Raw genomic sequence first — 13,368 nt, forward strand, 5'->3', positions numbered from 1 at the left:
GGAAAGTTGTCTCAAGTGGTGTTCCACAGGGCTCAGTGTTGGGACCCTTGCTGTTTTTGTTATATATTAACGATTTGGACGTGAACGTGGGGGACACGATTGGGAAATTTACAGATGACACAAAGATTGGCCGAGTAGTGGATAGTGTAGAGGATAGCCATAATCTCCAAAACGATATAGATGGATTGGTGGAGTGGGCGGTAAAGTGGCAGATGGATTTTAGCATAGAGAAGTGTAAGGTCATACATTTAGGGAGGTCAAACAGTTACAGGGATTACACAATAAATGGGAATATACTAAGAGGGGTAGATGAAGTGTGAGATCTTGGCGTACAAGTACACTGGTCCCTGAAGGCAGCAGTTCAAGTAGATAAGGTTGTAAAGAAGGCATATGGAATGGTCTCCTTCATTGGCAGTGGTATAGAATATAAAAGTAAGGATATAATGTTGGAATTGTATAAAACACTGGTGAGGCCACAACTGGAGTATTGTGTGCAGTTCTGGTCACCACATTACAGGAAGGACGTATTAGCTCTGGAGAGAATGCAGAGGAAGTTTACAAGAATATTGCCAGGGTTAGAAAAAAGTGTAGCTACGAGGAGGGATTGGATAGGTTGAGGTTATTTTCCTTAGAACAAAGAAGGCTGAGAGGTGACTTGATTGAGGTGTACAAAATTATGAAGGGAATAGATAGAGTGGACAGGATAAAATTGTTTCCCTTGGTGGGGAATTCTAGAACCAGGGGACATAGATTCAAGGTAAGTGGCAGAAGGTGTAGGGAGGGCATGAGGAAGAACTTTTTTATGCAGAGAGTACTAGGTGCCTGGAATTCGCTGTCCAAGTTGGTGGTAGAGGCCGAAACTCTAAACTTTTAAAAAGTATCTGGATCTGCACCTTAAGTGCTATAAGCTGCAGGGCTATGGTGCAGGAAGGTGGGATTAGAAAGGGCACCTGGGTGTCCTCGGGTTGGCATGGACAAGATGGGCCAAATGGCCTCCTTCTGTTCTGTAACTTTTCTATGGTTCCATGGTTCAAGGTGGCTGCTGAGACAGTAGATGCTTTGGTGGTCATCTTTCAAAATTCTAGAGACTCTGGAATGGTTCCTGCACATTGAAAGGTGGCAAATGTAACCCCACTATTTAAGAAAAGAGGGAGAGAGAAAACAGGGAACTGAAGAGCTGTTAGCCTGACATTAGTAGGAGGGAAAATGCTAGAATCTATAATAAAGAATGTGATATCAGGACACTTAGAAAATAATGGTACGATTGGGCAGAGTCAACATGGATTTATGAAAGGGGCTGGCAGAATAACTAGCAGAATAGATAAGGGGGAACCAATGGATCTTGTATATTTAGATTTTCAGAAAGCTTTTGATAAGCTCCCCCAAAAGAAGTTAGCAAACAAAATTAGGACACAGGACTGGGGTAATATATTGGCATGGATTGAGAACTGGTTAACAGACAGAAAACAGAGTAGTCGAAATAAGTGGGTCATTTTCAGGTTGGCAGGCTGTAACTGGTTGGGTACCACAAGGATCAGTGCTTGGGTCCCAGCTATACACAATCAGTAATTTGTATGTGGGGATTAAATGTAATATTTCCAAATTTGCAGGTGACACAAAAATAGGCGGAAGTGAAAGTTGTGAAGAGGATGTAAAGATTTTTCATGGGGATTTGGAGAGGCTGAGCGAGTGGGGAAAAAATTTCGCAGATGGAATACAGCGCAGAGAAATGTGGGTGTTGAACTTCAAAAGGACTTGGGTGTCCTTGTTCATGATTCACTGAAAGCTAACGTGCAGGTATAGCAACAATTAAGGTGGCAAATGGAATGTTGGCCTTTATTACAAGAGGGTTTGAGTATAGAAGTAAAGATGTCTTATTGTAATTATATAGCACCATGGTAGGGCTGCACCTAGAGTATTGTGTACAGTTTTGGTCTCCTTTCCCAAGGAAAGATATACTTGTCTTTGGGGGAGTGCAACGAAAGTTCATTATATTAATTCCTGGGATTGAGGGATTGTCCTATGAGGAAAGAATAAATAGACTGTGCCTTTGTTCTCTGAAATTTAGAAGAATGAGAGATGATCGCATTCAAACATACAAAATTCTTACAGGGCTCGACAGGGTAGATGCAAGAAGGATGTTTCCCTTGGCTGGGGGAGGTGGGGGGGGTTCTAGAACCAATGGACACAATCTCAGAAAGGCAGGCCATTTAGGACTGAGAAGTAATTTCTTCACTCAGAGGGTGATGAATATTTGAGATTCTCTGCCCCAGAGGGCTGCGGAGGTTCAGTCGTCAAATATTTTCAAGGCTAGGATCGATTTCTACATATTAAAAACATCAGGGTTACGGGGTTGGTACAAGAAAATGGTGTTGAAGCAGATGATCAGCCACCATCTCACTGAATGGTGGGGCAGGCTCAAAGGGCTGAATGGCCTACTCCTACTCTTTTTTTTATGTTCTTAAAATAAATTACGGGTTTTCTTAGTGCACTGTTGGAAGAAGCCATTTTAAAGAATATGCCAACACCACCAACTCTGCTACTAATTGCAGTTTCAGCATTGGGAGGAAATGAATGTTCTTACTTGAGTTATTTCACAAAATAATAAGGTCCAAAAACATTATTGGCTTCCATAAGAATTGTGCACAGTGATAACTGTTAGTAATAATAATTGCACTTATATTTCAGGCATGTTTATACCATATGAGTTACTGGAGAATTCACAAAGCTGATAATGAGAGAGAAAATAATATTGAGGAATAGGATGTTCAGAAAAATGGTTTAAAAAAGTGATGTGGGCAGTGTCAGGGACAGGAGAAAAAAAATTCCAAGTTGATACCATGAAAGCGGGCAAAGCTACAAAATGAAAAGCTGACTGGAAATTCAAATGGATTTGCAGGAAATATAGGCATGCATTTGGGAGGCCACAATACTTTCAAGATCTTTGGAGAAGAGAGAGAGAAAGGGCAGATAGAGTGGCAGTTTATAACTGGATTATTTGTCCCAATTTAAAATAAATACATTTATACCTACAGTAAAAACTCGGGACTGAAGTTCACACTGTCAGAGAGCACTGTACTGCTGCTCATCATTCAAATTACACCCTCTTTGGTCAAAAAAATTCTCCAATACACATACTTCTGTACTCACCGTAGGACTCTTCCTCAAGAAGCAATCCAAATAAATCTACAAAAGTAGCAAATGAAGCTATTTCAGTCATAAACATTTTGCTGCAGTTTTTACTACTTACCAATAATGGCAGTGGGCTGTAGTATATTAACTGCATCCAGAAATGTCTTGCCTATCTGATCAGGTGCTGGGTGGGCATATGCTTCCTGATGATCCTCAATTGGCTCTGAACGACCCTATGTTCCGAAGGAGCATTGTTAGAATGTAACTCTAGCATACAGATTCAGTTCATGCTCAGTTAAGTTGGCCAACACCTGAGGTAGGGTGACATTATTTTTCAAATACAAGCTACATACTCTTCCTTCTCCACTGAATTTGCCAAAAACATACACCATCAGTAACCCAGATGATGGCAACTTAAGAAGTATTTGATACTTTGAAGTGCATTGGTTGTAATATAGGCAGTATATTTGAAGTGTTCTGAGATATTTCAGAAAAAACAGGTAAGGCATCTTTTGCTTTTTGATAATGAGCTATAGCAGTATTTCTGCACTAAACATCTAGTGTGTATTGTACTAGGAATTCAGGCAACTCACGTTCGCATTGAAATTGTAAAAGAAAGTTACTTATGCTACTTCAGAAACTATAGAAACTAAAAGCCTAAAAAGTAATCACTTAAAACAACTAAACTGCAACTATCATTGAATGTTTCACATTTGCATGGAGTCCACAAGTGTGACAGGTCAGTGACTGGTTTCATATTCCAACAGAGCTGAAGAACTTTTGAATATAACTCCCATCCTTCATTCTTAGAAATTTGTTCAAACCCAACCTAGACGTTAGGAAAGAATTTGTCTCTCAATACTTTCAACTCTTCTGTTTAACATTAACTTCCTTGACTTGAAAAAGTTAATTGTAACTCTCAAATTATATATCGCTTTGATTACTGATTTTCAGAACATTCAAACATATGGTTTTGAGACATTACACTTGTATTCGTTTTGGCTATATTTCAGAAAAATTTTGTTAAACATTTGAAGTGTCCAGAGTGACAAATGGATCACCAGTTTTGAGTTGTAAACAATTTCTAAACAAGTTACCATTGCACAAAATATCATTAATTTACTTTTGGGAAAATATGGTGGTACATATAATTGGAATGCCAATGTGCTGACTCTTGGCTTTGTGAACATATCTCAGAGTTTCCAATTCAGACTTGCCAATAGAGGAAGGCAGTTAAGTGCATTAAATGCAGTTCCAAACACGCATTCTATTCTTCGATCATCACAGCTCCAGTGATCTAGCTTCATCTTCATCACAGACCAACTAAAATTGTTGCAAGTGCATTCCATTTAGATTCTGAAATAATTGTCCGAGTGTTTGGAGTTGTTTTTCGGCTCTCAGACTCCATTTCAACTTTTTCTGCAATAAAGGGAACTGCCTCACCTGTACACACAGTAGGTCGGAAGCCATATACCTAAAGATGTAGGAAGGTAACCAACAGCATATTGATTTACATAAAAGTTATTAAAAGTAAACGTTTTAGCTCTCTTGCTCACCTGATAAAGCAAGCCATGCTTGTCAAACATCCATATCTTGTTCTGTGCTTCCTTTTCAGGCATTCCAGCTTCTTTCATGGCCAGCACCATCAGACCAGCAATGCCCAGTGCTGCCTGCACAAAGCAGCAGAAGAAATCACTGCTTGAAATTGTTAGGCAAAGCATGCACTGAAGAGAAGCTCTCGTTGATTAAAGCCCATCTTAGAATTGTTCCAATTGCAACCAAATTTTTAGCAGGCTTATCTTCTGACTGGGTCTCTATGCCTGCCCTCTATTACCTCCTCTGCAACATGTCACTTTGCATGGTGTAATTGTGCAACATACAACAGGCATTGCACAACTTTTGCTGGGTCAAAATCCTGGAACTCCCTCCCTAACAGCACGATGGGTGTACCTACACCACAAGGACTGCAGTGGTTCAAGGCGGCAGCTCACCACTGCCTTCTCAAGGGCAATTAGGGATGGGCAATAAATGGTGGCCTAGCCAGCGACGCTTGCATCCCATGAAAGAATAAAAAATGCTTTTGAAACAGTACAGTTATACTGCCACCTCAGACCTCTGATTTGTCTGAACCTTAATGAAACGTATGATCAGAATCAAAAGACCATAAGAAACTGGAGCAGGAGTAAGCCATTCAGGCCATTGAGCCCACTCTATTATTCAATAGGTTCAAGGCTGATCTGATTGTGGCCTTAACTCCACTTTCCTGCCTGTCCCCCATAACCGTTAACTCCCTTGTCGATCAAAAATCTGTCCAACTCAGCCTTGAATATATTCAATGACCCAGCTTCCACTGCTCTATGAGGAAGAGGGTTACAAATAAAAGCAGTGCTGGCAAAACTCAGCAGCTCTGGCAGCATCTGTGGCGAGAGAAACAGAATTGACGTTTGGAGTCCAATATGGCTCTTCTTCGGAACTGAAGAGAGGTAGAAATGTGATGGGCTTTATGCTGTTGTAAAAGTGGGGAGGAGCAGGTGGAGCAAAAGAGAAGGTCAGGGATAGATTAGAGAGTGGGGGAGAGAGAAATGACAAAAACATCATAGAACACCAGGCAAAAGGAGTGGTAATGATAGTATTAAAGACACAAAGTTTGTTCAGAGTAGGTGTTAATAGCAAAATAAAAGTGAGCGCTGTCTGAAAGCAGAAGCATGAGAACAAGATACACTGGCATGAGGGGGAAAAAAATTCAAACTGCAGGACAGAGTTCATGGTCTGAAACTATTGAACACAATGTTGAGTCCAGAAGGCTATGAAGTGCCTAATCAGAAGATGAAGTGCTGTTCCTCCATCTTGCGTTGGCCTCCACTGGAACACTGCAGCAGGTTAATGACAGAAATGTGAGCATAAGAGCAAGATAGTGAATTGAAATGGCAAGCTACTGGAAGGTCGGGGTCATGCTTGCCCACTAAGCAGAGTGAAGCGATCACCCAGTCTGTGTTTAGTCTCCCCAATGTAGAGATGGCCGCATTGTGAGCAGCAAATGCAGTAGATTAACTTGAAAGAAGTACAAGTAAATCATTGCTTCACCTGGAAGGAGTGTTTGGAGCCTTGAACAGCAAGGAGGGAAGAGGCAAAGGGGCAGGTGTTACCTCATGCAATCGCAGGAAGTGTGTCATCGTGGGAAGGGGCTGAGGTGTTGAGTGATTGAGGATTGGACCAGGGTGTCGTGGAGGGTATGGTCCCTTCGGAATGCTGATGGGGAGGGGAGGGGAAGATGTGTTTGGTGGTGGCATCATGCTGGAGTTGGCAGAAATGGCAAAGGATAACCCTCTGCCATTTGGGCAGGAACAGGCAGAAACAATGGGCCTACCAGGATGGTCCTGTTTGTGGATTTTTGGAAGCAAGTAAAACTGGGCTGTATGGGGTTGGGGGGAACAATGAGGTTGGAGGCTGTGGAGGAAAGATCTCCAGAGATGAGATGAGGTCAGTGACCGTCCTGAAAACAATGGCTTGATGTTCAGTGGTGGGGTCATGGTCCAGGGGAGGTAGGGAGAACTGTCTGAGATTTGGTACTTAGCCTCTGCAAGGTAGATGTTGGTACATCAGACAACAGCACCCCCCTTGTCAGCAGGATTGATAACAAAGTCAAGGTTAGACCCGAGAGAACGGAGTGCAGCAGGTTCAGAGGGAGATAGTTTAGGGTAGGTGAGGGAAGCTGAGAAATTAAGATGGCCCATGCCACACCAACAGTTCTTGAAGGAAAAAAATCAAGAGCAGGTCAGAGGCCAGAGGGAGCGGTCCAGGTGGAGGGAAAATACTGTAGGCAGGTGAATAGATCCGTTGAGTGCAGGGGGCGGGGAGGAGTTGCTCCAAATTCATTAAGATAGGGGCATAAAGGGATAAGAGTGAGCCCTTTGCTGAACACAAATCGTTCAGTGTCAGAGGGGAAGGTCAGGGGGTATTGTGAATACACGGCAAGGGGGTGATTAGATGATGATATGGGATCGAAGGGAAGGGGAGGATCCAGAGGGTTGTTGTACCTGTGGCAAGCAGGTTCGTGAGGATGAGGTCAAGTATGTTCATAAATGTTGGTGGTCAATTCAACAACTCACTGGAGGCAGAGGCTCCACAAATATTCCCACCCTCAATGATGCAGGAGCCCAACACATCAGTCCAAAAAATAAGGCTGAAACATTCACAACAATCCTCAGCCGGAAGTGCCGAGTGGATGATCCATCTCGGCCTCCTCTGGAGGTCCCCAGCATCACAGATACCAATCTTCAGCCAATTTAATTCACTCCACGTGATATCAAGACATGGCTGAAGGCACTGGATACTGCAAGGGCTACAGGCCCTGACAACATTCCGGCAATAGTACTCAAGGCTTGTTGCTTCCCTCACCTGCCATAGACCAGTCTAGCAGCTTTGTACTTTAGGACTCGGCCAGCTTCGGTCTGTACTGGTGCTACCGAGCCACTCTTGATAACGGTGATAATGGTCCCCATGGTGCTTCCTCCAAATGGTCAACGTGGAGGAGTAATGATTCCTTAACTGAGGGATGGGGATGGTGGGGGGTGTTACATGGTAATCAGCAGACTGTTTCCTTGGCCATGTTTCACCTAATGCCATGAGACTTCATGGGGTCTGGAGGCAAACCTCATGATGGTTCAATAGGCTAATATTTGGGATGAAGGGGTTAACCTTTGAGAAGAGGTTGGGCCTATACTCGTTGGAGTTTGGAAGAATGAGAAATGATTGTTTTTTTTTGTTTGTTCTTGGTATGTGAGCATCACTGGCTAGGTCAGCATTTATTACCCATTCTTAATTGCCCTCGAGAAGGTGGCGGTGAGCTGTCTTCTTGAACCGCTGCAATCTATGTGGTGTAGGTACACCCACTGTGTTATCAGGGGAAGAAACACATATGAAACACACATGATTCTGAGGGGGCTTTTCAGGGTAGATGCTGTGAGGATGTTTCCTCTCGGGGGAATTTAGAACTATGGGGCACATTTTCAAAATAAGGGGCCACCCATTTAAGAAAGAGACGAGGAGGAATTTTCTTTCTTTGAGGGGTGTTAGGCTTTGTAATTCTGCCAATGCTGAATTTACCATTGCTGAATCCCCCGCTATTAACATCCTGGTGGTTACATTGACCAGAAACTGAACTGGACTAGTCATATAAATACTGTGGCTACAAGAGCAGGCCAGACGCAAGGAACCCCGTGGTGAATAACTCGTATCTTGACTCTCCAAAGCCTGTCCACTATCCACAAGGCACAAATCAGGATTGTGATGGAATACTGTCCAATTTCCTGGATGAGTGCAGTTCCAACAAACACTCAAGAAGCTTGGCACCATCCAGGACAAAGCAGCCCACTTGATTAGCATCCCATTCACGAACATTCACTCCCTCCACCACCGACGCACAGTGGCAGCAGTGTACACCATTTACAAGATGCACTGGAGGAAGTCATCAAGCTTCCTTAGGCAGCACCTTCCAAACCCATGAACACTACCATCTAGAAGGACAAGGGCAGCAGACAGATGGGAACACTACCACCTGGAAATTCCCCTCCAAGCCACTCACCGTCCTGGCTTGGAAATATATCACTGTTCTTTCACTGCCGCTGAGTCAAAATCCTGGAACTACCTCCCTAATAGCACTGCGGATGTACCTACACCACATGGACTGCAGCGGTTCAAGAAGATAGCTCACCACCATTTTCTTGAGGGCAATTAGGTATGGGCAATAATATGATGGCTCTGTGGGCCATCAGCTGCAGCAGAATTGTGCTACAATCTATAACCTCATGGCCTGGCATATCCCCCACTCTACCATTACCACCAAGCCAGGGGATCAACCCTGGTTCAATGAAGAGTGCAGGAGGGCATGCCAGGAGCAGTACCAGGCATACCCGAAAATGAGGTGTCAACCCAGTGAAGCTACAACATAGGACTACTTGCGTGCTAAACAGCATAGGCAGCAAGTGAGACTGAGCTAAGCAATTCCACAACCAACAGATCAGATGTAAGCTCTGCAATCCTGCCATATCCAGTCATGAATGGTGGTGATCAATTCAACAACTCACTGGAGGAGGCAGCTCCACAAATATCCCCATCTTCAAATGACGGGGGAGCCCAGCAAAAGATGAAGCTGAAGGATTCTCAACAATCCTCAGCTAAAAGTGCTGAGTGGATGATCCATCTCGGCCTCCTCTGGTGGTTCCCAGCATCACAGATGCCAGTCTCCAGCCAGTTCGTTTCACTTCACGTGATATCAAGAAACGGCTGAAGGCACTGGGTACTGCAAAGGCTATGGGCCCTGACAATATTCCGGCAATAGTACTGAAGACTTGTGCTCCAGAACTTGCCATGCTCCTAGCCAAGCTGTTCCAGTACAGCTACAATACTGGCATCTCCCCGGTAAGCAGAAAATTGCCCAGGTAGGTCCTGTACACAAAAAGCAAGACAAATCCAACCTGGCAATTACCGCCTCGTCAATCCACTCTCGATCATCAATAAAGTGATGGAAGGGGTTATCAACAGTGCTATCACTTGCTTAGCAATAGTCTGCTCATTGACGCTCAGTTTTGGTTCTGCCAGGGCCACCCAGCTCCTGACCTTATTACAGCCTTGGTTCAAACATGGACAAAAGTGCTGAACTCCAGAGGCGAGGTGAGAGTGACTACCCTTGACATCAAGACAACATTTGACCAAGTGTGGCATCAAGGAGCCCTAGAAAACTGGGGTCAATGTGAGTCAGAGGTAACACTCTCCACTGGTTGGAGTCAAAACTAGCATAAAGGAAGATGGTTGTGGTTGTTGGAGGTCAGTTATCTCAGCTCCAGGACATCAGCACAGGAGTTCCTCAGGGTAATGTCCTAGGCCTAACCATCTCCAGCTGCTTCATCAATGACTATCCTTCCATCATTAGATCAGAAGTGGGGATGTTTGCTGATGATTTCACGATGTTCAGCACCATTTGGAAGTGACAAAGATGATTGACGATGGAAGGGCAGTGGATGTTATATACATGGATTTCAGTAAGGCCTTTGACAAGGTCCCTCATGGCAGACTGGTACAGAAGGTAAAGTCACATGGGATCAGAGGTGAGCTGGCAAAATGGATACAGAATTGGCTTGGTCATAGAAGACAGAGGGTAGCAGTGGAAGGGTGCTTTTCTCAATGGAGAGCTGTGACTAGTGGAGTTCCGCAGGGATCAGTGCTGGGACCTTTGCTGTTTGTAGTATACATAAATGATTTGGAGGAAAATGTAACTGGGCTAATTAGTAAGTTTGCAGACGACACTAAGGTTGGGGGAGTTGCAGATAGTGAAGAGGATTGTCAAAGGATACAACGGGATATAGATCGGTTGGAGACTTGGGCGGAGAAATGGCAGATGAAGTTTAATCCGAACAAATGCGAGGTAATGCATTTTAGAAGGTCTAATACATGCAGGAATTATACAGTAAATGGCAGAACCCTTAAGTGCATTGACGGGCAGAGGGATCTGGGTGTACAGGTCCACAGGTCACTGAAAGTGGCAACGCAGGTGGATAAGGTAGTCAGGAAGGCATATGGCATGCTTGCCTTAATTGGCAGGGGTAATGAGTATAAAAGCTGGGAAGTCATGCTGCAGCTGTATAGAACCTTGGTTAGGCCACACTTGGAATATTGCATGCAATTCTGGTCGCCACATTACCAGAAGGATATGGAGGCGTTGGAGAGGGTGCAGAGGAGGTTTACCAAGATGCTGCCTGATCTGGAGGTTATTAGCTATGAGGAGAGGTTGGAGAAACTCGGATTGTTCTCACTAGAGCGACGCAGATCGAGGGGCGACTTGATAGAAGTTTACAAAATTATGAGTGGCATGGACAGAGTAGATAGTCAGAAGCTTTTTCCCAGGGTGAAAGAGTCAATTACTAGGGGACATAGATTTAAGGTGAGAGGAGAAAACTATAGAGGAGATGTGCGGGGCAAGTTTTTTTACCAGAGGGTAGCGAGTGTCTGGAATTCGCTGCCAGAGGAGGTGGTGGAAGCAGGTACGATAGTGGTGTTTAAGAGGCAGCTTGACAAATACATGAATAGGATGGGAATAGAGGGATACGGACCCCGGAAGTGCAAAATGTTTTAGTTGACGGGCAATATGATCGGCGCAGGCTGGGAGGGCCAAAGGGCCTGTTCCTGTGCTGTACTTTTCTTTGTTCTTATTTGCGACTCCTCAGATACTGAAGCAGTCCATGTCCAAATGCAGCAAGACCTAGACAATATCCAGGCTTGGGCTGACAAGTGGCAAGTAACATTCGCACCACACAAGTGTTAGACAATGACCATCTCCAACAAGAGATAATCTAACCATGGTCCATTGATGTTCAATGGCATTAACATCACTGAGTCCCTCACTATCAACATCCTGAGGGTAATTCATTTCCTGACTCCCCAAAGCCCATCCATCAACTACAAGGCACAAGTCAGGAGTGTGATGAAATACTCTCCAATTGCCTAGATGAGTGCAGCTCCAGCAACACAAGAAGCTTGACACCATCCAGGACAAAGCAGCCCACTTGATTGGCACCACATCCACAAACATTCACTCCTAATATGAATGCACAGTGGCAGCAGTGTGTACCATCTACAAGTTGCACTGGAGGAACTCACCGAGCTTCCTTAGGTAACACCAACCAAACACACAACCACTACCACCTAGAAGAACAAGGGCAGGTGGTGGAGGCGGGTTGCCTCACATCCTTTAAAAAGTACCTGGATGAACACTTGGCACATCATAACATTCAAGGCTATGGGCCAAGTGCTGGTAAATGGGATTAGGTAGGTAGGTCAGGTGTTTCTCACATGTCGGTGCAGACTCGATGGGCCGAAGGGCCTGTTCTGCACAGAGATTCTGTGACACATGGGAACACCATCAACTGCAAGTTCCCCTCCAAGCCACTCACCACCCGGACTATATCGACATTCCTTCACGGTCGCTGGGTCAAAATGCTGGAACTGTGGGTGTACCTACACCACATGGACTGCAGCGGCTCAAGAAGGCAGCTCACTACCACCTTCACAAGTGCAATTAGAGAGAGATGGGCAATAAATGCTGGCCTAGTCAGCAATGTGCACATCCCATGACTGAATTAAAAAAGTCCTGCTACTATCTCCTTATTATTACATACTAGCATTATCCCAATGACATATGCTAGAGTAACTGGCCTATAGCTTCCTGCTTTCTGTCTCCCTCTTTCTTGTTTAAAATGTTAAAATAATAATCCTGGTATATTGCTACACCTCCTGTGGGCTGGCGGACACTGCCACGAGGATCACTGGCTACAGCAGCTTGGCAACAGATGCCAATGCCAAATACAACAACCCGTAATGATACTTGGCAGCTTCGTGTGCAGCACTTGTGGCAAAACTTGCCTCTCAAGGCTTTACCTCATCACTTATCAGCAAGAATGTGTCATATGAAGGCACCCCATCTGAAACAGATTTGTTCTCTGTGTACCCATCATTTTTCGTAGGTGGAACAATGCAGGCCAACTGGTATATTGCTATCTTGCTTCACTCAATTATCTTTAAGGGTCCCTGAGCCAGGGCTAAAGAACAGAAGCTTAGTTTATGAGGAGCCAACTCTTGGGGTTCTTCTGTTGCAGGTTGCTTTCTGGATGGAAGGGATGAAGAGATAGATGAATAGAAACAAGGCATTGGTCACCTGATTTATACCTCAGTGTACTGCACCTTACAAAATTTGACATGCATTCCTCTGTGGCTTGACAGCACTCAGTGCTTGCTTGAAGGTCTGGCTCGAAAAGATGGCATTACCCTACTTTTGTGTCTCTATTGAAATTCATGCTTAGGCAGACATAATTTCCATTGTCTAAAGACCAATGCAAGAAAAGAAGGATGCAGTCAGGGTGCCCTTATCTCTCTCATGCACCTTCAGATCCATCCCCAAACAAGCAAAATAAGGTATACCCAGAAAGTTTGAGATGACAAATGTAAAAGTTGCAACTGGCAACATGCCACAGATGAAGAGAGATGGAAAATAAATGCAAAATGAGAATTAGCTGCAAATACTACAGAAACAATACTTAAAATGGAACAAAACACTGTGGTAAGACAACATTTTGTAGTTAATGATGGCACTGCATTGCATGAATATGCCTTCAATAGCTTCTGCACAATTTGGCTGCTGAAAACAGGAATAATGCCAGATAATTAACGAGGGTATCTCAAATT

General features: G+C 44.2%; 1 protein-coding gene across 7 annotated transcripts in view; it reads right to left on the reverse strand.

Moving 5' to 3' along the window:
* me2 (malic enzyme 2, NAD(+)-dependent, mitochondrial) overlaps window positions 1-13,368 on the reverse strand; it is a 94,197-nt gene that overhangs the window by 21,125 nt on the left and 59,704 nt on the right. For all 7 annotated transcript variants that reach the window (XM_078552449.1, XM_078552410.1, XM_078552419.1 and 4 more), the window contains 2 exons: window positions 4,689-4,802; window positions 3,251-3,365 (listed from right to left, as the gene is read on the reverse strand). In XM_078552449.1, the coding sequence (XP_078408575.1) occupies window positions 3,251-3,365; window positions 4,689-4,802 (229 nt within the window). The remainder of the gene's footprint in view (window positions 1-3,250; window positions 3,366-4,688; window positions 4,803-13,368) is intronic.

This window comes from Cetorhinus maximus, chromosome 1, assembly GCF_964194155.1.
Source record: "Cetorhinus maximus chromosome 1, sCetMax3.hap1.1, whole genome shotgun sequence".
NCBI classification, from domain to species: domain Eukaryota; kingdom Metazoa; phylum Chordata; class Chondrichthyes; order Lamniformes; family Cetorhinidae; genus Cetorhinus; species Cetorhinus maximus.